Genomic DNA, 24736 nt, shown 5'->3' with positions numbered 1-24736 from the left:
TAATCCTCCCACACTAAGAAAATATCATTTGCACCAAGAACTGAAGAGGCTCTCAATCAACAGACCAAAGAAAATAATAATATAAGATGGGCACTTCTTAGGTGCTCTTAGGTAGACCATCTCTGGATGGTCTAGGGCCATATTTATTAATGGGGTCAATTTAATAAGCCTTTTGGTGTTACATTAAAGCTGATTTTCCATATGTATCAGAGAATGGGACTGAATCTGCAGTGTACTGCTCTTGGAACACATTCTGGTTACTACTAAATTTTATCATCATTAAAGTATCTATAAATGTACTCCACAAAAGAGACTATCAGATCTCTCTAAAAAAAAGTCACCTTGGCCTTTCCAATCATCAATTTTCTGTCCTCCACAAGTTCTCAATACAACTAGATAGTCTACTTCAATAATAGTAAAGTCTTATTAACCATAATACATAGAGAGTCAAGCATTGTAGTTAATGCTTCTAATTAAATACAGGATAACTAATAACTGACTATATGATCAGTTTTGAAATTACTGACACAGAGTACCGTTTTTGTTTGCCTGAACACTAGAGAACTATCTACCTGTGTTCTTAGCCCACTGTGCTGGGCAAGGCCAAGCACCCACCCCCGCAATGCATATGTGCACACAAGAGCTATCTCTGCTCCAAACTTGTGGTGAGACCCAAGCCAGGCCAGTCAAAATCCATCAAGAAAAGGGCTGATCCTTTCACCGGGATCAAAAAACTAATGAAAATGCAAGCCCAGAGTGAGGCCGACCATACCTTCGAAAAACAAAGTTGAATGAAAAGAGAAAAACTGCAATCGATGGAGAAATAAGGAAACTCATGACACCACCATGTGAAACCTGGGATCTAGCCAAGCCTGAGGTTTGCCCCTTGAACTTCTCCCATTTTGTGAGCCAAGAGATTCCGTTTTCTTGAAGCTAGTCAGAGATGGTTTCCTGTGCTGTTTACAAACCAAGACTTCTCATTAATTACATGAAACTCACTTATGGGCATTATATAATTTCATTAGTGAAATTAATATTTAATTCCGAAGTATTCCCTCTCCGTGTGCTCAAAATATTGTTTGCTACCTCCAAAACAAACAAACAAACTTTCCACAATCTACTTTGTAATTGGATCTTGGATGTATCTTGACTGGGTGTCCTAAGGGATGAGGAATTTCTCATTTTTGCTCTGACCACACACCTAGGATCATGCTTTGACAGAATCAAGTGCTTAATAAATGCTTCTTGAATGAAAATCAGTATTGAACACAGTTCATATGGGATGCTGTACTTAGTCCAGAAGATCAAAGCTAAGGATGACATGGTCCCTGCTTTAGTCTCTGCTCGGAGAGGCTCACACAGTGGACTTTTCAGTACACCTCCGTATCTCTGGATGCCAAATTTCATCAACGCAAGGTACTCCCATTTTTGTCAAGATTAAGTGCTACTTTATTTGTGATAAAATGTACGTACACAGAATTTACTCTCTTAACCATGTTTAAGTATATAGTTCAGTGGCATTAAGTGCAGTCACAGTCTTGTGCAGCCATCACCACCATCCCTCTCCAGAACTTTTTCGGATTAAGTGCCTTTAACGTGCATTGTTGTTTGTTATAGATTCCAGGGAGTTCAATAAATAGAATTGATATTAGTTATTTATAGGTGGCAGTGCATTCCTCTTTGAAAAATCTCCATGTCTTCTGTCTTGTAATCATCTCTCTTCCCTCTCTTGGGCTAAGGACCAGGGAAGAGCACCCCCTTTTATTTTTTTAAAAAAAATTTTTTTTCAACGTTTTTTATTTATTTTTGGGACAGAGAGAGACAGAGCATGAACGGGGGAGGGGCAGAGAGAGAGGGAGACACAGAATCGGAAACAGGCTCCAGGCTCCGAGCCATCAGCCCAGAGCCTGACGCGGGGCTTGAACTCACGGACCGCGAGATCGTGACCTGGCTGAAGTCGGATGCTTAACCGACTGCGCCACCCAGGCGCCCTGAGCACCCCCTTTTAAAGCCAAGCAACTGAAGTATCAACACTAAAAACAGCATGACAAGCAAACTTTCAGCATTCTTCATTGATTAAAAGCCCTGAATAACTCAGGTTATCATGCTTAGTATCCATTACATGTGTGGAGGAGACAGACTATATAGACTCTGACATATTCACAAAAATTTAGTCATTTTTCCCATTAAAACAACATTGTTTTATGTCTATTCTCCTTAAAACCCTCATGATACCAGATTTAATGATTTCTGCTGTAGTTAAAGTTGGAAAGAATTAAAAAGCTTTAAAAAGCATATTGCATCAGGGTTTTGACATCACAAAGATGAGACCATGTTCACAGTTAATAAATATATATATATATATATATATATATATATATATATATATATATATATATATTTACTTCTTCTACTCTCAGGTACTGGCAACAAATTCATCCTTTAACAAATGCACAGTTGACACAATTATACTCATAAAAATCTTTGGCTTTTTAAGTGAACATTAGCTCAAAAATAAGGGGTACCTGCTAATGGACACCTAAGACCCTCCCATGAAGCCATTTCAGATTCATATAAATAGGGGTGCTTGAGTGACTCAGTTGGTTCAATGTCCAACTCTTGATTTCAGCTCAGGTCATGATCCCAGGGTTGTGGGATCGACCCCCATGTGAGGCTCTGCTCCGAGAATGGAGCCTGCTTGAGATTCATTCTCTCTCTAGTTCTCGCTCTCGCTCTCATTCTCACTCTTGCTCTCTCTCTCCCTCCCCCTCAGCCCATCTCCCCTGCTTGGGCTCTCTCTCTTTCTCTCTCCCTAAAAAATGAAAAAAATAAAAATAAAAATGTTAAAAAGTTATATAAACATAAGAGCTCTCGGGTCTAGGTTTTCACTACGAAAGGTTACCATGCTTATAACCTCTCCTTCCCTTACTCTACCCATCTGTCAGTTTCTTCAGTTTGCTAAAAAACAGTATTTAGGACAGGGGAAAAGTGCTGTTTGCACCTGAATCATAGCAACCAAGTCCAAAATACAGGGTATATGTCAACAAAATTATCATATTTCTACCACATACAGAAAACTCAAATGCTTCCAGGAGTCTCAAAGGAATACCTCACATGCACATTTACCTCAGCTGGGTCTGAAAATGATAGAGAAACCAAGAAAAAAATACTTTGCATTCGATGAACATATATTATTCTGCCATCATACAGTAGCTCCAAGAACAAAAGCTGCTCTGAACAGAATCTGCACTTCAAAAATACAGCTAAGAATCCAAATTGGAGCAAATTGGAGATCTGCTCCCATGAAATCTCTCCACTCCCAAACTTTGTCCTTGGAATCTCTTCTCAAACTTATCAGAAAAACATTTATTAAGTAAATACAAACTGTAACATGTGATGGAGGAAAATAAGCATGTGCCCAGTTTCGGAAAGAGCCCTGCTAATTCAAACAGCAGTTACTTGGGGACACAATAAACGGGCTTCCGAACAAGCTAGGATTCTGCTCATTTACAGACCTGTGTGCACCTCTGAAATCTATAATACTTCTGATTCATTTGTATCATCTTTTACCAGCTTGTTTTCCAACTTTGCCAAACCTGTTCAGCTCTTCCTGTTCCATTTCCCAGGGGTATTTTTTTTTTTCCTCCACAGTCTAATAAAAAAGTATTCTATTTTGGTATCGAAATGATCAGGTTTTATCTTCATCCACATAAAATTATTTCACTTCTTTTCTCTTAGAGTCATAATTATGTTTAAATGTCTTCCTTATTACTATTTTTGTTCCTTATACCCCGTGGCAATCTACGTCTTGTGGGGCTTAGCACATATGGCTTAGTGGTATAGTGGAAAAGAAAAGGCTTTGGGTCAGATGATCTGGCATTCAATTATTTCTTCCTTCACACTCGAACTTCTATCCCCAGCCCACCATCCCAAACACTCAGCACTTATCCCCTAGGTTTGAATTATCAATACAATAGCCTTTCAACTGTTCCTATTGTTTCATTCACTATTTCTTATCTCCCTCATCAGATTTCCCTATCTACCCTTTTATGTCATTTCCAAGTTAAAAGAATGTTTAATAATGCTATGTTAAAAGTGCCCAACACTTCTTTTTGGCACTCTCGGATTTTCTATAATCTAGTTTTCCCTAAATACAATTAAAGCAACCCAAGGGGGTTTCCGTCCTCTGTCCACACACCTGACCTGTGTTGATGCTTATCCTCTAATACATCTCTACTCCTCACCAAACATCACCAATCTTCAATTGTTTCCTGAAATCTCATCCCCTTTATGAAGCTTTTCTTGGCTATTCCAGCCCACAGAGAACTCTTTCCTTTCTAATCTTTGGTAACAGTTCTCACCTGCATCATTCAATGGAACAGATGATTACAGAACTACTACCCAGCCCCCTCGCAAAAAAAGAAAAAAAAAAAAAAGCTGTATATACTCATGTGAGTCATCTCCACAGCTAGAAAGGAATACAGTGAAGACCACATTAAGAACACAGTAGGTACTAAATAATCCGAAAATTGTCTATTATTTTTCCTTCTGTTAATCCAGAAATTTAAATAGCTAATTTTATCTTCATTCTAGGTCTTCTGTCAAAACGTTTACATTAATATCCACTGATAACAGAACTCAAAAAGAAGAAAGCAACCCAATAAAAATGGACAAAAGGGTTAACAGGTATGAGAAGAAGGCATATGGATGGCAAGGAAGCACATGGGAAAAAAAAAATGTTCAGTTTCATTGAGGCATTAGAGAAATGCCAATTTAAATGACAATGAGTTTTCATTACACGCCTATCATAATGTCTGTAATTAAAAAGACTGACTCTCTCAAGTGCTGGCAAGGATGTAATGGAACCAGATCTCACACAGTGTTGGTGGGAATGTAAAAATGGTACAATCACTTCAGAAAACAGCTTGACAGTCTCTTAAAAATTAAACCTACACCTACCATATGATCTAGCCATTCTACATGTACGCATTTACTGAAGAAAAATAAAGCATATGTCCATACAGGGAGCTGTATGTGAATATTTACAGCAGCTTTGTTTGTAACAGCAAAACCTGGAAACAACCCAAATGTCAATCAGCAGGTGAGTGGATGAACAAACTGTGTGGTACAGCCATAAATGGAATACTACTCAGCACTAGAAGGAAACTAGTAATGCGGGCAACAACAAGGATGAATGTCAAAGGCATTACGCTAAATAAAAGAAGCCAGAATCAAAAGGCTATAAAAAGTGTAATTCCATTTATAAGACAATCTACAAAAAAATAGATCTACAATGATGGGGAACATATAAATGGTCACTACGGTTTGGTAGTGAAGAGGAGTGAAGGGACAACACAAAAGAATTCTACTGGAAGACAGAACTATTTTTATCTTGAATGCATGGTGGTTATGTGACTACTCACTTGGCCAAACTTCTCCCAAAATAATGAATTTTACCGTTTGTAAATAAAAAATAAATAAATGACCTCGTAAGTAAAGACTAAGAATATGTCACCATATAGCCTGTAATACATCACCAACTACCTTATTATGCTGAGATTAGATAAAACAAGAACAGTACCTATTGATTATTTTTGTGAAAATCCTTAAAAATATGTTCATGGGTCACGACAACTTTTCGCTAACAACACAATTCTGTTATTTGACAATAATTGTAGGAGTCTTACACAATCACCAACACTTATCTAGTCATTCCAGATACATGTCTGCCCCTAAGTCCCTCTGCTAAGCAACTCATTCATTCATTCATTCATTCATTCATTCATTCAGAATTTACTAGACATCAACAACGTACCTGGCACTGTCTTAGGTATGACAAATACACTGGCAAACAGGACAGATAAGGTTCCTGCTCTCAGGAAGTTTACATTCTAATTGGAGGAAGTAAACAAAGATAACTTCTGATAGGTATGTGCTATGAAGACAACAAAAGTTTGTGACGCGTTGTTAGAAGGTGGGGGGGATAGAGTCACCACTTTAAATAGGATGTCAGGGAAGACCTCCTTGAGAGGGTGACACTTAAGCTAATTCCAAGTGACAAGAAGGAACAGGCAACCAAAATCTGGAGGCAGAGCCTCAGTGGGGAGAACAGTAAGCATGGAGGCCCCACAGGGTAGGGGGCTCGGTTAGTTTGAGTCACAGAAAGGTCAGTGTGCAGAATGAGCAGGGAAAAAACAGATATTAAATAAAACAGAGCTCTGATATTTCAGTACTTTCCAGACCCTCAATTATTTTACCTTATGCTGCTTGCAATGAGAGGCAGCCAGAGGGCTTTATATCGGTCACATAATTTGATTTATGTTTTTAAAACTACCATCTTTCTTAGGACATTCAGTTTTCTTTTCTATCTCAAGCATTTGTTTCTTCATTTACCTTAGTTATGTGGCCTTAGGCAAATCATGAATACCATCTGAGCCTCAGTTTCCCTATCTTAAAAACAGTGATGCTGGCTGCCCGCAACTGCTTACATATACTGGTTCGATATGGCAGTTAAATACCTGACCCTGCAGCTAACCGTAGTCTCCCTTTTATTCTCAGCTTCCCCAGACACTGCCCTCATCATTCTCTGCCCTCCTTCTCACATTTTCCATCTCAATCGCAGCACAGTCTCCTCCACCACCCTCGTCATATCTCACCTGTCCAACAAAATCCTTACTCTGATCCTGCTGCTCCTTTGTGCTACCACCTGTTCTCTCACCCTTTCTCTTTACCACTGAACAGATGCCTCCCAAGGGTAAATCCTGTGCCTACCTCCCCTAAGTTTCTCCTCTTCCTAACTTATTCCTTAACCGATCACAGTCCAATTCCCATTCCTACCCCTCTACAGAAGTCCTTCTTGAAAAATCACCAGCGCCAACTACTCAGTCTAATTTCTAGTCTTCCTCACCCCCATCACCAGGTTTTGAACCACCACCTCCTACTGAAGGAAAGAATGATGTAATAGACAAAAGGGCAGGATCTACTCCCAGTCTGCTACCAACTGCTTTGTATGATATTGGAAAAGGCATGTAATCTCTCTGGACCTTAGTTCCAGGCCTGGATTTAGAGATAGCCTTAGAGCCCTTCTAATTTGGAAAGTCTAAGACTACATGATTCTTCCCTTTGGCATCCATGACTCGGCACTATCTTAATTCTCCAAACAACTCTGTCTCCTTTATTAGGATGTGTTGCTCATCTCCTAAATGGGGTTCTGTTCCTCCAAATGCCTCTCACAATGCACTGTAAGCCATACCTGAGTCATACATACATTCTCTCCCTGGGCAATAGCACCCACATTGACACCCTCAACTGCCACTTCTATGAAGAGGCCTCCCACATCTCCAGACCAACATTTCCACCTATAGGGAGGACTCTTACTGTCAGAGGTAGTGTAGAACTTAAAACTCATGGAACCAAGATAAATCATCACTTCTTCTCCAACCTATTCCTTCTTGACCTCTCCATTTCCCTTCATTGCTTACCATTATCCATGACAGTCAAACTCACAACTTGAGTTTTCGCTGATTTTCCACATACTTTACCCTCCATTTCTACCTATCTAGTCCTCTCCTTTCTCTTAATAATTCAGTCCTAAAACCATTAGGCAAGACATAGCAAAGTAAAAATCCACAGTAGGGGGTAGGGCGTGAACAGGTGTCTTGGCCCACAGTAGGGCACCAAGCCCAAGGGTGGCTCTGATGCCCAATGCAGTGGGGGGGGGGGGGGGGGGGGGGGGGGAGGGAAAGCATGTATGTGTCTATGCGTTCACATGGTCTAGTGCAGAGCAGCGCCCAAGCAGGGAGAGGATGGCCCAGCAGGGGGAGTCAGTGCTGGAGTGGGCTAAGGAGGGCATCTGTAGGGGGGAGTGTGGCCCTGTGACCCAGAACACTGAGTTAGACCCCAAAGGCAGACAGGAAAGTATCTGCGGGGATGGGGCAGTCCTTGGAGAAATAGCTGACTTCAGGACTGGGGCAGAAAAAGCACAAGATGGGCCTAAAGCAAGTAACTTAATGTTAATTTCTTGATTTTGATGGTTATATTGCAGTTATGTGAGAGAATGTCCTTCTTTTTAGTTCATAATGGACTTATTTTTTTTTTTTGGTAGGTTTGTGATTATTTCAAAATAAAAACCTTATACAAACTCCTACAAGGGCTTATTCTGTAATGTCTCACATCTGTCTCTTTTTTTCCATTACCCTGGACATCCTAGCTCCAGAGAACCAAGTTCCCATTCCCCTGCACTGCTGCAAGAATTTCTTAACAAGGCTCCACCCCACAGCCATTGCCTAATTAAGGTTTTTCCAAAGTGCACTTCAGCTCATGCCACTTCCCTGCTCCAACATTTCAATAGTTCCTCATTACCTACCAAATTAAGTACAAATTTCTTAGTGTGACTTTCAAGTTCCATTCCCTTCTAGTTCCAACGAACTAATCTGTTACAGGCTTTCTTCTCCTTATTCGCTATTGTCACAATCAGCCATACATCTTGACACATTCAGTGTTTTCTGCCAATCTCCAAGTTTAGCTCACGTAACTCCCTCCATCAGGAAATGACCACTCCTACCCTCTGCCAAATTTTCAAGACTAAGGATAAATATCCACTCTGACCACCACCAACCCACTCCTCATTTTCCAAAACTTGCCTAGATAATCTTATACTGTCAGAATACCCAAAGTTGACTTTGCCCATTGTAAATCTTATTTCACTCTGTTTTAGATTATAATTTTTATTTGTAAGTCTCGACAACTCCTAATATATAAGGTAAGGGTACATAACGATGAAGATATCATCATTAATTAAGTCACAGCCATGGTTACATATTCAGATCGCCAGTTATTAGCTCACTCTCCCTCCCTAGTGAATTAACTTTTTAGGTATTCAAATTACTTTTTGTTTGTCCTTTTTCCTTCCTTATGCTACAGTTTTCTATTTCTTGCATAAATACAAGTGATTTCTACCTCTTTTCTACATAGATATTTTGGCCTTGGCCTTACCACTGACAATAATAAATCCAGAGGTTTCCAGGCATCCATTAAGTAACAGGTGCTTATATCTAATTATGTTTTAACTTCATCATTACCTCATTATATAAAGAACAAAATAAAACTCTTAAAACTGAAAAGAAAGCCTATACAAGTTTAAAACTAGAAATTCTAAAATTTAAGATAAAGACCAACACATTTAACACAATTCTTTTTCCTGGGTCTTCACTAACTTTGGAATGCAGTCCACAAAAATATACAATTTAATGACTATATTTAAGTTCCATATAAAAGCTAATATTTTTCTCTTGATTTGAATTTAGCAAATGAAAGAAAATGATACACTATGTAGCAGGAGAGCTGAAATTTTATCAGTAGATGAGTAGTATTAAACTAAAGCAACAGTTGAAAGCCTGGAAAAAAAATATTATTTTGGAGAAAAAAATTAATGCCATCAAAGCATTAGGGGAAGTGAAGTGTTACTCCTAAATTACTTGTGATCAACATAACATCTGGTACCACTCTAAACATTACAAGTATAGAAAAGGTCACACACATCCAGAATTTTACTCCTGCAAAAGGTATCAAATCCATAAATGCTACATCCCCTGGTCTTAGTTCTAGCACACCACTGCTGGGTATGCAAACAGCCTGAATAGTCTGAAGTTGGATAATTTGAGTTTATTTAACTGAAAGCAAGGCTTTTATCTCTATTTTTAAAGTATGAAGTAAACAGTTCTAAGTATATTAAGTATATCTAATACTTTAGATAATAAAAGGTAGACATACTGACATATAAACCTAGGACACTTATGATGTTAAAAGCAAAATTTATCAAACTGTACATAGCGATTTGTTCGTTAAAAACCACTAAGGGTTTTCTTCTTTTTTTTTTTTTTCAATAAAATTATCACTACTCTTACCAGAAATACCATAAATGAATGAAAGTGGATGAATCATCAGGAGAAGCAAGTCTCATTGTGAAATCATTTCTAAAAATATTATTTAGAATACTAACCGGGAGAAATTCTAGGTACACCAGCAATTTCAAAATCAAAATATTGTAAGACAAATAATAAGAAAAAGAAAGTTCCAGGTTTTCACTTCCAAATGACCTAAGTAATTCTTAATGGATTTATTTATTATAGGAAGTATGAATACTCAATCACTCCAATTCCACCTCCCCTCCACAAAAAAAAAAAAAAAAAAAAAATCAGTCTTTCATACTCTGCATTACATAGACATATTTAGATCTCACTGGTTTACTCAGAAAGTCTGCTAAGGGACAGGTAACTATTCTAACAAACTCCTTGAATTCTAAACCTTTTGGTGTACTACAGAAGGTGAGTTTTTAAAACTCTAGGCACAACTGAAAAAAAAAAAAAATAACCATAGGTTATTTACTAAACTGTTTCACTCTATCATGGAAAAAAAAATGCAGCATAGAATAAGATAAACACCTGATCATTCATCTTGAAACCTACCAGAATATGCCCTTTGAAACAGTGAACTTTACATTCAAAGGTCTAAGTCAATGTTAGCGCATGTTATGATGCTATCAGGGTGACTATGACCATCACCATAAACATCAATATTGTGTCAACAGAAAAACCCTGTCTTCAAAAGAAATGGTGAAATTAAAAGAAAAATAAATAAATTCATAGTGAATATCAAATTTTACAAAAGATTTGATTTTAAAAAACCTCTGCTTTTCAAACTGAAATAAGTCACTGCTTCTTGTTTTTAAATGGTAAATGGTGGGGCACCTGGGTGGCTCAGTCAGATAAGCATCTGACTTTGGATCCAATTTGGCTCTGCTCAGGTCACAATCTCACTGTTCTGGGTTCAAGCCCCATGTCAGGCTCTGTGCTGACAGCTCGGAGCCTGGAGCCTGCTTTGGATTCTGCGTCTCCCTCTCTCTCTGCCCCTCCCTACTCATGCTCTGTCTCTCTCTCTCTCTCTCTCTCAAAAATAAACATTTAAAAATAGTAATAACAAATGGTAAATTACAATAATGTTTTTCTATCCAGGACACCCTGGAAACCACAGATCTAGACCTGCCATTAAAATATACTCCAAACCAGATTAGCAAATATGTTAAAGGATACTCTTGATTTTTCACAAACAGAACTCCAAGGAAACTGCACAGCCACTCCATGGTTTTGCTGGCAGACCCTCAGGAGAGCACCGAGTTCAACACATCCGCTTTAAATGAAGAAACTGAGGCCAAGAGAAGCTGTGACTCACCATGGTCACAGTTTTGTTTGTGTCCTAGATGACAGGGAAACTCCAATCGACATGACACAACTAGGTCCAGTGTCCATCCTCAAAGCTTTACATTCAGCTTGTGTCGTAATTTACTTTACACTGTGGTGCTCAGGCAATCCACTCACTGGAAATGATTAACAGACAGATGGCTTTCGTCACCGCTCTTACAGGATGCCCACAGAGAGGAGGACAACACACACTTCACAGCCATTACTCACTTCTATCAGCTTGAAAAATTAACTAGAGGAGAATCATTTTTCTTATTTGAATAGGGCACTCCTTCCTCAGCATCATATTCAGGAAGGCTAACATAAATAAAGTAATAACGTCTTTTTTCATTCACTGCCAACGGTGTAGAGAATAGAAGAGACCAGCAATTCTCAACTTTGGGGTCTTAGGACACCTTTCCACTGTAAAAATGTATGGAGGATTCCAAAAAGCTTTTGTTTAGGTCAGTTAGATCTAATGGTATTTACCATATTAGAATTTAAAACTAATACTCATTTTAAATCATTTAAAAATAAGAAGCCATTACATGTTCACATAAGCATATGTCTATGAAAAAAATAACTGTTTCCCCAAAAACTTGAGTGAGGAGAGGCACTGTTTTACATCTTTGCAAGTCTATTGTCTCCCTTAATAGAAGGCAGATGGATTTTCATACCTACTTGTGCATTCAATGTGTGGCGACAGGTTTTGGTTCAAGAGTATGAAGAAAATCTGGCTTCATACGGATATGTTGTTGGAAAAAGGAGGAGTATTTTAACAATCACTGGAGATAAATGCAGATGTGATTCTTTGACACTACCTTGAAAACTGCAAGTGAGTAGTTTCTTAAAGGTTAGTTGCAATGTAGAATCTGAAACCCTATTAGTAAATTTTTCATACACTAGCACTGGTCTATCTTCCATTTTGAATGGATCTTTTACCGATGCATGATCTTTCACTTCACAACCCTTCTTGAAAGGGTCTCAAGAATCCCAAACAACACTCTGACACCTACTAGAAAACAGTTTCCAGTTCAATCTAAAGATGAAGGTTATTACAAAACCTATGAACAGTCACACACCGCCTTGATCCTCCACAACCTGTAATTCTTTATTCCACATCTCCCAGAACAGGGTATCATCATCCCACATTAAGATATAGACAAAAAGGCTCGATTTTGATCCAAAAGACACAAAACAAGAGACCAGAGATGAAGCATAGATGAGGTTAAATATTATAACACGTAGACTGCAATCTAGAAAAAAATCTAAATATCTTCTGATCCTTGAGCCTTTATTCTGAGAATGATCAAAACAGCAGGTTTCGATAATATTCACCAGAAAAGGCTGTAAAGAACCAGCAGGCTATAAGTGGCTTCAAATGACAATAAAGCTTTGTTATTAAAAGTTTGGGGGAAACTTCTACAAACTAGCAACCACACTAACATGCATGTAAACAAAATGAATCCCCTCTGATGATACTAACACATACATGAAGAATTTTGGAATCCTCCTGAAGAGACACTGAACAACACCTCCAGTGCCCACAAACACAGAGCAGGCTCAAGGTCCCTGATTCACATTAACATGTTTAAGGCTATGGGTCACTAGAACATCGGGAGGGGCTTCAGGAGTGTAAAAACTACAATTAAAGTAGTGGAAAGAGGATGCAGAACAAAACAGAGCAGAGAACTGATGATTTTATCTACTATATCTCTACTATTGCTACCAGGAACATCATTACCTAAAGCAACTGCCTTCAAAACCAATAAAGCATAAATAGAAATGTAGTGGCAGGGGTGCCTGGGTGGCTCAGTCGGTGAAGCGTCTTTAATTTCAGCTCGGGTCATCATCTCCTGGTTGTGAGATGGAGCCCCTAGTGGGACTCTGTGATGATCATGGAACCTGCTTGGGATTCTCTCTCCCCCTCTCTCTCTGCCCCTCCCCCTGCTCATGCTGGCTCGTGCAGGTGTACACTCTCTCTCTCTCAAAATAAATAAACATTGAAAAAAAAAAAAGAAACGTAATGGCAAATGTATGGTGCCTAACCATAAAAAATAATAATAATCAGAGTAGGATTCAATCATAAGAATTAACAAATACTTCTTTCAACTATGTATAAAATATTTCTTCAAAATATTTTGTGTAATTTCATATAATGAAGAAAACAAAAAACTAAAAGAAATGAAAACTAAAAATTGTGCAACCTAATCAAATGTTAACAGGAATAGCTAAATGTATATAATACCTGTGCTTCTCATAAATTAACTCAATTATCCTAACTACCTTTGAGATGGGTACTACTGAATTCTTTTTCTTTCCTTCCCCCCCCCCCCCGGGGAGGAGAAAACCAAAGCCCAGGGGTGAAGGGATTTGGGCAGTGACACAAAGCAATTAAGTGGCACAGCTGAGATTTCGACCATGGCAGCATGCCCTCCACTACCAGGCTACACTCCCTCATACTAACTCACTAAAAACATCACTCACGAAAATATCAACATCGTGTGCAAAATTTCCTTCTCTGAAAGTAAAACAAAGCACTAACAGTAGACCACATGCCGAGTTTGTTTCTGATGAAAGCCATGCTGTCTTAGGCTACCTTGCATTAGTGTTTAGAATTTAAGAGACAGAGGCAGGATCCCAGTATGACAGTTCGTGCTATGGACAATTGTTATAACGTATCCTTTAAATGGAATGTTTGCTTCCATAAAGGCCAGAGGAGCAAGGTGTGCATCAACGACAAGGAAAGGAGTGCACCAATTAAAGTTTTAGCTTTTGGCTCATAAGGAAGGCAGAACGGAAGAAGAAAGATACAGAAATACATATAAGCCCTCTGTTGTTAATGGGATGAACATATCTCCCATAACATAAGTTTTTAGGGAAAATATCTGTGTATTCCTAAATGCCAAAAAAATGAACTACATCTAGGAAATCTATTTTTTATATGTTCAATAAAGGGATCATTTATCACAACCATGTAATAAAAACAGTACTGAAGCAAAGTTCAATACAAGTATTCACTATATAACTTAGAACCACCCTTTACAGTCATACCAAAAACCTCTTCCTTGTTTTTTCTAAACATACACAATATGCCATCTGCAAAAAGGAAAGTCAAGAGATATTTTACAGTAAGTAACGCATGTCCTCTTGCAGATCATAAAAGTTGTAAATCTACCAATTCAAAACTGCTGTGACATATTTTACTTCCAATATGAGTAAGAAAACAAGACTGTCCACTTAGTAATTTTAGATGTGCTGAGTCTTTAAAAGCCCTCACAGTTAAGGAAATGATTTATTTGTATTGAAAACCATAACTTACATACAATTAACCTACCTAGCAAAGGACCAAGAGGGTGCAGAGCTTGTAGGTAACTGATTTGGGGTTCAATTTCATATTTCACAACCAATGAAGAGATGAATTAAAAAAAAAAAGCTAAGGAAAAAGACTAAAACCACAAAGAAACGAATTTAAAACAATTCTAGTGAACCGGTGTACAGCTAAAGAAACAAACAGTCTAGCGCTAGTCTGCTAAAGTAAATACAGTATCAGGCAGTACAAAACAAGCCTTTCCCAAACACCTACAATAGGCAATGTAGAAGCGGGGGAGGGGACACCCATATAGGCTCCCTCCTTGAAGATCAACACCAGTATTTCCTAAAAGATTTTAAGAGGTTTTTTTTCTTTTTCCTCTATTTCAAAAAAGCAGTAACATTATACTAGCAAGGAAAGAGGGGAGCACTCAATGACCATCCTGAAAGCAAACATAAAACAGTAAACTGAAATGTGTTTAAAATTACCAACTGTAAATACTTTTTCAACATTTTATAAAGCCATGATTTTCAAAAAAGGAGGAAAAGCCAACTTACCTGGATACGTTTTCTGGAATGTATTCTAGAACTGGATACCCATCACTTCTTCTAGACGACAGGTCACCATGTGACTTCCATGACTCCACTAAAGTATTAACAGGAGGAAAGGAACTCATATGTTGGAAAGATTGGTCTCTAGCTGTTCGTGATAAAGATATTGTACCTTGAGCACCAATCCTGTAGTGAAAGGACTGTCCACCTGAATTCACACCAACAATAGCGGATGAAGGGATGCTGGCCTCTGGGTAATAGCTCCCATCATCTGGTTCCTGTTTAATCCCCATTGGGAATCCGCTGCCTTCACAGTTACCATCAAAGCCGGGCACAGGTGGTCCTAAAATTCCTGATAGAGAATAATAGTCTTTATCATCCATAAAGGAAAAATATGAACCATCCATAAATGGAAATGGGTTCACTGTTGGATTCCCTTTAAAAGCGGTGCCTGAACACGAATGCTTGGTTGATTCTTGTTTTATTGGTACCGAGAAAGGGGAATCGGAATTTATTTTGCTATTTCCTCCTAGGCATGAGCTGCTAAAAGCCCCATCTGGCTCCGGTTTTATGTACTGTACAATGTTAAGCTGGCCAGTCACACCATTGGAGATGGCACTGTCTACTTCCTCACTCTTAGGAAAGGGGACCTCGTGAGCACCTTTCTCGTGGGTGTCTGGACTAGGAACCACATCCCGGGCTGCACTGGATCCAGCAGGGGTGCCAGAGGCAGTGTAGCTGAAGGCATTGTTTACAGGGCTACAGATAGATCCCACAGTACTAGCAGTTGGACTGGAAAGCGTGGATCTGTTGTTTGTGTTGGAAGGGCTGGAAACAGAGCACCTTGAGTTGTTGACGTTTGCAGGGCTAGACACAGAGGATCGCAGAGTGACGTTAGTAGGACTGGAGACCGGAGATTTTACACTGCAATGACTCGGAGGGCTGGATATTGGGGATTTCATGCTACTTAATGGACTTGATAGAGGAGAGCCCACATTACTGGCGTGTGCCGGGCTGTGCGACCTGGAGCCTCGGTTTTCAACATTAGGGGAGCATGTCAACGGAGTCCCCTGGGTGATAGGGCTGTGCACTGTGAAGCTGCCAAAGCTGGCAGACGTGGAGGACACAGAGCTGATTCCTGCAGGGCTGCAAGCTGAAGAGGCCATGCTCAGGGGGCTGCAAACGGATGGACTCTTCTCATGACACACGATAGGGCTTTTAACGATGGCACGCATGACCCCACCATTCACAGAGCTCCCAGAGTCAGACAGGAAGGATCTCAAGGGCCTGTTCACACCACCTAGGGTGGAAGGATGATGGCCATTTTCTTTATAAAATTTCACCAGCTGTTCAACATTTTGATAAATCTTCGCTGGACTCATGCTTCCTTGTTGGTTCTGCTGATCATAGGTGTAGTCAGCATCTCTTACGGAATCCATGTATAAACCCATGGACTCAGCTACAGTTGCGGCAAGTTCCTTGGACTCCAGCTCAGTTTTAATATCAGATGTTAAAATCCCCGACCGATTATTGTCTTGCTGAAGGCAAGGGAGTAGTTCGTGTTTTTCTTTGCTGCTTCCTTGAGTACTGTTGTTTGGAATAGCACCGGAAACACAGCTTACGTTGACAATCTCCATGTAGTTATTCTCATCGGTCCTCTCTGTAGGTCCCAGGGAAGAATGTTCCACAGCCTGAGAAACTTGACCCCACCGTCTTTCCATATCTAGACCTTCAGGGAGACTGTGGTAGCCTTTGGTCTCCATAGCTAACAAATAAATTTATATTAAAAAATCGAATTAGAGTCATTTATAGCCATATCACCCTAGAAGACATTCTAAAGTTGTATTTATTAAACTATGAATACATATTCTACTTATTATAAACGGCACTTCTAGTTATATTAAAATTATTATCTTTTTGGGGTGCTATAACAGAGTACTGACTATTAACTTGTCCAGAGGCCAGAATATGAGCAGCAAGCATACAAAATTATTTTGCATGTAAGTAAAAGTAACATATTTGCTATAATACACGTTTTAGAATTTGCAAAGAACGTTCACAAATGTCAACTCACGTAATATTCAGAGTAATCCTGGGGACTGATGAGGCAGACAAGGAGGAAACTGAGAGCTTAGTCATATGGGTTATTTGCCCAAAGTCAAAGACATAATAAGTGATGAATATGGGTTTAAAACTAAATCTTCTGATTCCAAAACGTTTGGAGTCTTGCGGCATATGGAAGCTGCTTTCCAGATCTACATGGTTTTATTAAAAACCATATGGAAATGCAATCAATGTTACCATTTCTCAATATAAAATTAAAGTTATCAAGTGAATTATCGCAGGAAAAATAATTTAAGATTTTTTTTAAAAAATAAGATTTTCTTAAAATGTATTAGTGATCAAGATAATCCCATATCAGTTCTGAAAACAAAAGATTCATATGTCCTGATTAACTAAGATGGTCCATAGTTCAGACAGGCAGTATGAGAAGCTGGGAATGTCACCACCAGATTCTCTGTATTTCAATACTGACAGGGACTTCAACATGCGTCCTTACTTAGTGGTACCTCTGCTATAAAGACTTCTAGCAAAGACAGTTTTATTTTCAAGAGCAAATGGAGGAAGTCTGAGTCCTGACAATTTATGTGTTCATTCATTCAACAAATATTTACCAAGTGCGTGCTACATCCTAGGCCTATAAAGAGTCACTGAATCTATAGTGATAAACAAAACAGGTACAGTCCTCATCCTCAGGGAGCCCAAAGGTTGTTTTTTTTTTTTCTTCTTAGAATCATATTCACTGACTCTCTATATAAATTTATTTCATAGACAAAATCATTATAATAGGCTATATTTACATAATTCTATGCATTATATAACTCAATGCAACATTATAAGCCTCTTATTTACCCTAATAACCCTATAAGGTCAGTAAAACTATTACCCAAATGATACATTGGGGAAACCGAGGCTCTGGCCACACAGCTATACGGCAGGGCTGAAATGTAATCCCATGTCTCTCTACAGCAAGGTATCTCGACCTCAGCACTACCGACATTTGGGGCCTGATAATTCTTTGTGTGAAGGTCTGTCCTTCTGCACTGTAAGATGTTTAGCAATATCTCTGACACCTACGCACTAGACTCCAGTAGCACTCCCCATCCCCAGCTGTGACGACCAAAAATGTCTCCACATTGCCAAATGCCCCTTGGCCATTGGGGGGGAGGTGGCAATATTCACTCCTCGCTTTGAGACCCACCACTCTCAATAAACATATTTTAAAGAAAATTAACTCATTCTCAGTACAAATTTCATTTGTACATTTTAATATACAAAACTGCTGAAGTCATTATGTATACATTTTTCAAATCCTTTCAGGTCTGTAAACAATCCATGACCCAAATAAAAGTCCAGTGCAGTTTCTGCAGATCTGCACACCAACATTACTTTAGGCCCTCTCATCCTTCCCCGCCCCACCCCCACCCCAGGGCCATGCACTACCTCCATCCTCCCTAGCTTCTCCTGAAAAAGAGACCAGGAAGTCCTCAGGCCACAGAACTTATGTTAATTAACAGAGAAAAATAAGAGAATGGCTCTACTAAATAAATCGGCAATAGACATCACAAAGCTGTATTATGACATTTAATGCCTAAATTGTCTGAGTACCATAAATACCTCTTACTTCTTTGTATTCTACACTTGAAGAGGCAAAAACTATCAATTTCACCACTGCATCCTAAGCAGATACCTAGTACAAATAAAAAATCTTTCATTATAACATAATCAATACTCAATTTGTGATGATTAAACTCCGGTATGTAGCCTACTTTTTAAAGAACATTCTATATAAGTTCTTAATTACAAGTCAATCACAAAACAGGGGAAAATGACAAATTACAATAGTTTATCTGGTAACTCCAGCCAAAAAATTTAGTATGGATGAAAGACAAGTTGAAAAAAAATAGACATAAGTTGAAAACTACAAGTATTCTGTGTTTCTACTTCCACCTAAGAATATTCTGTCCACCCCATACCAAACTTGAATGGATGCATATCTAAGGTATAGATGTTTTAGGTCCAAATACATTAAACACCACAAGACACATGTCTATTCATGTTCAAAACTGAACATCTTGGGGTGCCTGGGTGGCTCAGCTGGTTAAGCATCCGACTTCAACTCAGGTCATGATCTCATGGTTCAGGAATTTGAATCCCATATAGGGCTCTGTATTGATAGTGAGGAGCCTGCTTGGGATTCCCTCTCTCTCTCTGCCCCTCTCCCACTAGCTCATGTGCACTCTCTCTCTCCCAAAATAAATACATAAAAATAAACTTAAAAAAAAAAACCTGAACATCTTCTGTGTATCACGCCCCTTTCCTGCAACCCTGTCCCTAAATCCACATTCTTGTCTTGGTGAACTGCACCGCCCTATACCCTAGTGACTGCAGGTTACCCTTGCCTAGGCACCTTTGCCAAAGGCCTCCAAAGGCTCCAGCCTCCCCACCTTCCACCTAGCTGCATTATTCATCTGCACCCCCCACACCCCCCACTCCAACCAACAGGCCTATCTACCCTGAGTCTGAAAGGAGAATCCCCAGCTCCAGATCCCTCTCCAAAATCTATCCTCCAAACGTTTTTTTGGAAAGGGTGATCACTTACTGCTTTTTTGAAGTTTCACGCTGTAAATCTGCCTGCTAAACTCCTGAGAAGTTTTCCAGTACAGAAACCTGTTTCCTTTCTAATCCAATGTCCTCTAAATAATTTGGCCACTGCCCCCTTTTTTCACAACACCTACTAATATTCTAAGGGATGTCTTTCATCATACTGCCTTAAAGCAGGAGCCAAATCTAAGACTCGTGAGGCTATATGAGGATTTGAAGAGAATCGACATGGGAGATAGCAGGCAAGTACAATCTTAAGGCACTCTACAAGGAAGCACCTTATCAGCTAACATGCAGCTGATCACAACTTTCCAAGTCCTGTTTGGCTAGCCTTGAACCTTTAATAATAACATAAAACAGCCTGCATTTCACCACGTTATTGACAGGGCTATCGTTAAAGAATTTGCAAAAGGCTTTACTGAAATCTAAATTAGTTCTATTTAAGGTACCGTATTCATCTACCAACTTAATGCACTTCTCAACAAAGAAAATAAAGATTGGCAACAGTAAGGCACAAGACTAGAGGACATCTAGCATCTGCATGACTTCTACTGCAAACATTTTTCAAGATCAGAGTTTTTTAAAAATTTAGGATTATTAAAATATTTTATACTGAGTTCCCCCTATTATTTTAATCAGTCTTCTCTGTAAAAAGAAAAAAAAAATAGATTAGGTTAAGCATTTATTTCCTATGTTGTCCAAGAAACCTAGGTTGTCTTTCTGGAATTGGCACAATAACCATGGCTTGATCAGAATTTCAGTTAACCTGAACGTACTAGAAAATAACGATAATTTTAGTTGATGAATATGAGCCTTATAGAACTTAATAACCAGAGGGTAAAGGAAAAGTTTTTGTTACTGAAGTATAAGATGAAGCAGACACTGGTATACACATCTAGCTTATATAGAATCAGACTTGTCTCCCTTACATCGGAAACTATAACAGAGGAGCTCTTGGGACAAAGACAAGAACCAGAAAGATCCTTTAATTTTCATGCAAATGACCTCCCCCCAAAACATAAAGGAAATTTCACAAAAGAAAAAGCACTGAGAGAAGTTCTACCTTAAGCTATGCATATGCTCTTAAACACTATTTCTGCAAAGGAAAAATCTGACTTTAAAATTTTATGTTTTACAGTCTGTGTTAAATTGTTCTTTTCCATAAGGAAATAGCTTTTTTTCAGGAATATTAACAAAGATTCTTGCCAATTTATATTTTATCTGAAAACTTTCACTTTTAATACCCCCCCAACCTAGTCCCACTTAAAACTTATCATTTTCTATAGTTATTTCACTATAATATAGCACCTTAAAGACAGAATCTTAAAGTCACAATTTTCACTGGTTGCATCGTTGTAAAAGTTTGCCATTCTTAACTACTTTTATGTCACCCCCACTACGGAACTATTATGATGTTCCCCTCCTTTATAGAGGAGGTAAATGATAGAAACCTGCCCAAGGTCACCTAAGAGTGCTGGAGAACCAGTTAGAACTGAGCACACCTGATTTCTATTCACTCACCTAATTCACTCAGCCACCTGATCTTTCTAAAATCCCCAAGCCACACTATTTCTCCCTTAAAGGAAAAAGCTCTCCTTTAGATTATTTTTTTTAAACTTCTATCCTCAGGCATTTCAGCGACAGTGTGCCCTGAACTCAAACATAAAATTAAAACTTCACAGAACTTCACAGATGGGGAACGCTGTTATCATTACTATGTAAATACCATCAATAACAGCACCTAGAGAAATGGCAATACAAATGTTAAAAAGCAAATTAGTGTATTAGGAATTCGGCGGTTTCCAAAACTTGTCTGCTATCAAACAAAAGTTTTCCTAACTTCTAGGTGATAATAAATAGTTAAAACTGATGGTACCCTAAATCATTATGATTCAAACCTGGTCTTTTAAAATTCAGTAGGAAAAGCCATGCACCTAAATTCAGTAGTAGGGTACGGATGACATCAAAAGAAGCTTCATCCCTTCTCCCCTGCCTTTACAATTGCAACTGATGCCACAGAAAGCATTTGCCTCTCCCAAGAGTTTTATAATACTAGGGGACGGTAAATGCACGAATTTCCAGAGCCCCTTCATACAGGCTCCATCAGGATTCTGTATCTCCTTCAACTGCCCTTATCCGCTACACCTCCAGCTAAGATCTGGGTGCTTCCGCAATTGATAGAGGAAAGAAATATTATTCAAACGTCCTTTAAAAATTGTAAAAGGAAAACGATCCGAAATTCATCCTTGGGGAAAGGGAAGGGTGGTAGACCTCCCACTGCCAAAGGCAGTTGAAAGCTGCTCGTTAGAGGGCATTTATCCAAAGTGGCCAAACTTTCCCAAAATAGTCCTCTGGCGGCCAAAGGGGGGAAAAAGTGGAAAACCAAAACAAAACAACAAGCACACAGCACCATACTGACTGTGCCTCCGGATTACGCAGCCACTTCTCCCTGCAAAGTGCACGCTCCCGTGCGGCGGCCGCAAGCCGAGTCCGGCAAGCGGCGCCCCGCGGCGCACCCCTACACACCTGCCTCGGCCGGGGTCCGTCTCTCGGCGTCTACCTGTTGCAGCGCTCGCCAACGCCACGACACCCCTGCTGAGGAGCCCCCCTAAATCCAACCACATCCAGGCCAGCGAGTGCCGCTCTCCCTGCAGCGAGAGAGCCCGAGGCAGCAACGCTCTTGCACCCAGGTGACTGCACGGGCTTCCTCCGAGCAGCCTGAAGTTGGCTTGCGTCTCCCCGGCCCAATGACACCCCGGGCGCGGAGAGGCGGAGAGGAGGGGGCAGGGCCAGGGCCAGGGCCAGGGCGGGCGAAGTGGGAAGGGAAAGAGGGAGAGAGGGCGGGCGAAAGCCCGGAGGGGGAGTGGGCCAGCTCCAGGGCCGGGGTGGTCACATGTCCAGATAAAGTTCAGGTTGCTATCCCGCCCCCTGAGCCCTTCCCATTGGCCCGGAGGGAAGCAAGGCTCCACGCTGCACAGGTCAGGCGGGCTTCTCATTGGACAATCGTGGCTGTCAGTCACCAGGAGGGCGACATGACTGATACAAAGTTGCTGCGACACAGCCTAGACTCGGCAGCTCCCTTAAAGCCGCAGCCACGGCGGGTGCTTGGGGTGCCGGGCAGCAGCTACGACACTGGGCACTGGGCACCATCCACACTCTGACCCCAGCCCCTCTCGCTCCACTGCCCCAAACTTGCTCGCTCCCACCTGACTCTCCTCCTGGCCGACCTCAGGCTATCTGGAAAGACGTGAAAAGTGTGGTGACGCGGAAGAAGTCGGTTTTCCCGAGATCCAGTCAAGGTGTTGTTCCCTCATGCTCTCCACCTGCAGCGCCAGGTGAGCGGCAGTCCTGGCCCAGGCACCGCCCACAGCGTCCACGCGCAGGGGAGGACTCCTAGTGGGCTTTACCCGACCCCCGAGGTTCCTCTCCCCGCCCCTTTTCTCGGTCTTGCGAGTTACCTCTCAGCGGAGCAGCCGCAGCGTCGCTGCCAGCGAGCAAAAGGATCACGTTCCCACTCGATTTGAATTTCCTTGTTTTAACCGTGCGGGAAAAGTGGGTGATTTCAGTGCAGCCAAAGCCCTTTAAACGCAGCCTCTCTCCCACCCCCACCCACCAAAAAAAAAAAAAAAAAAAAAAAAGTGCCAGGGTCAAAAGCTGCTGGTCTCCTTTATGATTTTGTTGGTGCATTTATTAGTTTAGTATTGGATTTTTCCACTAGCTCAATTTGAAAGAAAGCATACCATCAAGGGTATTCACTTCTTTATAATGGGTGGGAGGGGTTGCACATAATTGGGAGAAACATACATGAGGGGTATGGAATCAAACAGTTTTCTAAGGATCGAGTGTCTGCAAGAAGAAATTTCGGTTTCCCTCCAACCACCCCCACCTTGACTCTCCTCTCGCCCACCCGAACGCTTTAGTTACTAAGCAAAAGGATGGGCTTCTTAACTTTGATTTCTAAGGACTTTGAAGCTCCGCGTCTGACTCTCGGTTTTAGGCTCCCGGCTGGCCGGGAGTCAGCACCAGTGACGTACACACCTAAATCTGGTCCCCCGGCCCTCGGCGACCCGCAGCCCGGTGGCGGCAGCTGTGCAGCCTCCAGCCTCACCCTTGTCTTGCACCCGCCAAAGTCGGAGGGCGGGGGAGGTTCACCCTGGCTGTGCCCAAGGGCCCCTCCTCTCTTTACAATAATTAAGCTTCGGGATTCCAGACCCCGAACGCTGGAAGACTCGAACTCTCCGCCGCTGCAGGTAGGGAACTCCCTGGCGGCGGGGACGACTCGGTGCTCAGCAGTCCCCTGCGCAGAGCGGCCGAGAGGCCCCCGGGACCCCGCAGCCGGGAGTCCCCGCCAAGTGTCCCAACTTTCCCGCGGGGCCCGCCGTCACGCGCACTCTCCCGACCAAGCGAGCAGTCTGGCATCGATCGCACCCGGGCCGAGCGCGGGCGGCGAGCAGGAACGAAGGGAGTCCCGGACCAAGCGCCGGGGCAAGCGAGGAGGCGGCGGCGCAGCCCGCGTTGACAAATTATTCATTATTAAAGCAATGGACGTGTGTCTTTTACTAAGTTTTTACCTCCCTTACGGAGGGCCGGTCTTGCCCTGGATCTCAGCTTCTTATAAAATCTAGGTTAGAACCGTGCAGGGTCAGCCGCCGCGATCCCTTGCCCGCCGCCCAGCACCCCTGCCCGGAGGCGGCCCGGCGGGCACCTGGTCTCCTGCCTGCAGCCCGCCTCGGTTCGCCCACCCGCGCCCTCCATGCGGACCCTGCCTTTCCCAGAGCCGCCTCTGAGCTCCCCGGGCCCCCGCCCGCCGCTGTCAGCGCAAAGTGACTGTCGCTGCACTCACCTTTTCTAGGACATGGTGGGGAAGCTGGGGCGCGGGGCGGGGGGGTGGGGGTGAGGACAGCGAGACTCCCGCCGCCGCCGCTGCCGCCGCCACCAGCAAGTCCAATATTAGCAGATCGGCGGTAAGG

General features: G+C 41.3%; 1 protein-coding gene across 1 annotated transcript in view; it reads right to left on the bottom strand.

The window, feature by feature from the left end:
* Nucleotides 1–22517, bottom strand: part of NR3C2 (nuclear receptor subfamily 3 group C member 2) — a 345322-nt gene extending 322805 nt beyond the window's left edge. The window contains exons 1-2 of the mRNA XM_007091751.3: nt 22293–22517; nt 15108–16866 (exon numbers count right to left, since the gene is read on the bottom strand). Coding sequence (XP_007091813.1) covers nt 15108–16864 — 1757 coding nt within the window. The 5' untranslated portion in view covers nt 16865–16866; nt 22293–22517. The remainder of the gene's footprint in view (nt 1–15107; nt 16867–22292) is intronic.
* Nucleotides 22518–24736: the final 2219 nt, after the last annotated feature.

This window comes from Panthera tigris, chromosome B1, assembly GCF_018350195.1.
Source record: "Panthera tigris isolate Pti1 chromosome B1, P.tigris_Pti1_mat1.1, whole genome shotgun sequence".
NCBI classification, from domain to species: Eukaryota; Metazoa; Chordata; class Mammalia; order Carnivora; family Felidae; genus Panthera; species Panthera tigris.
This window is presented reverse-complemented; position numbering and strand designations above follow the sequence as displayed.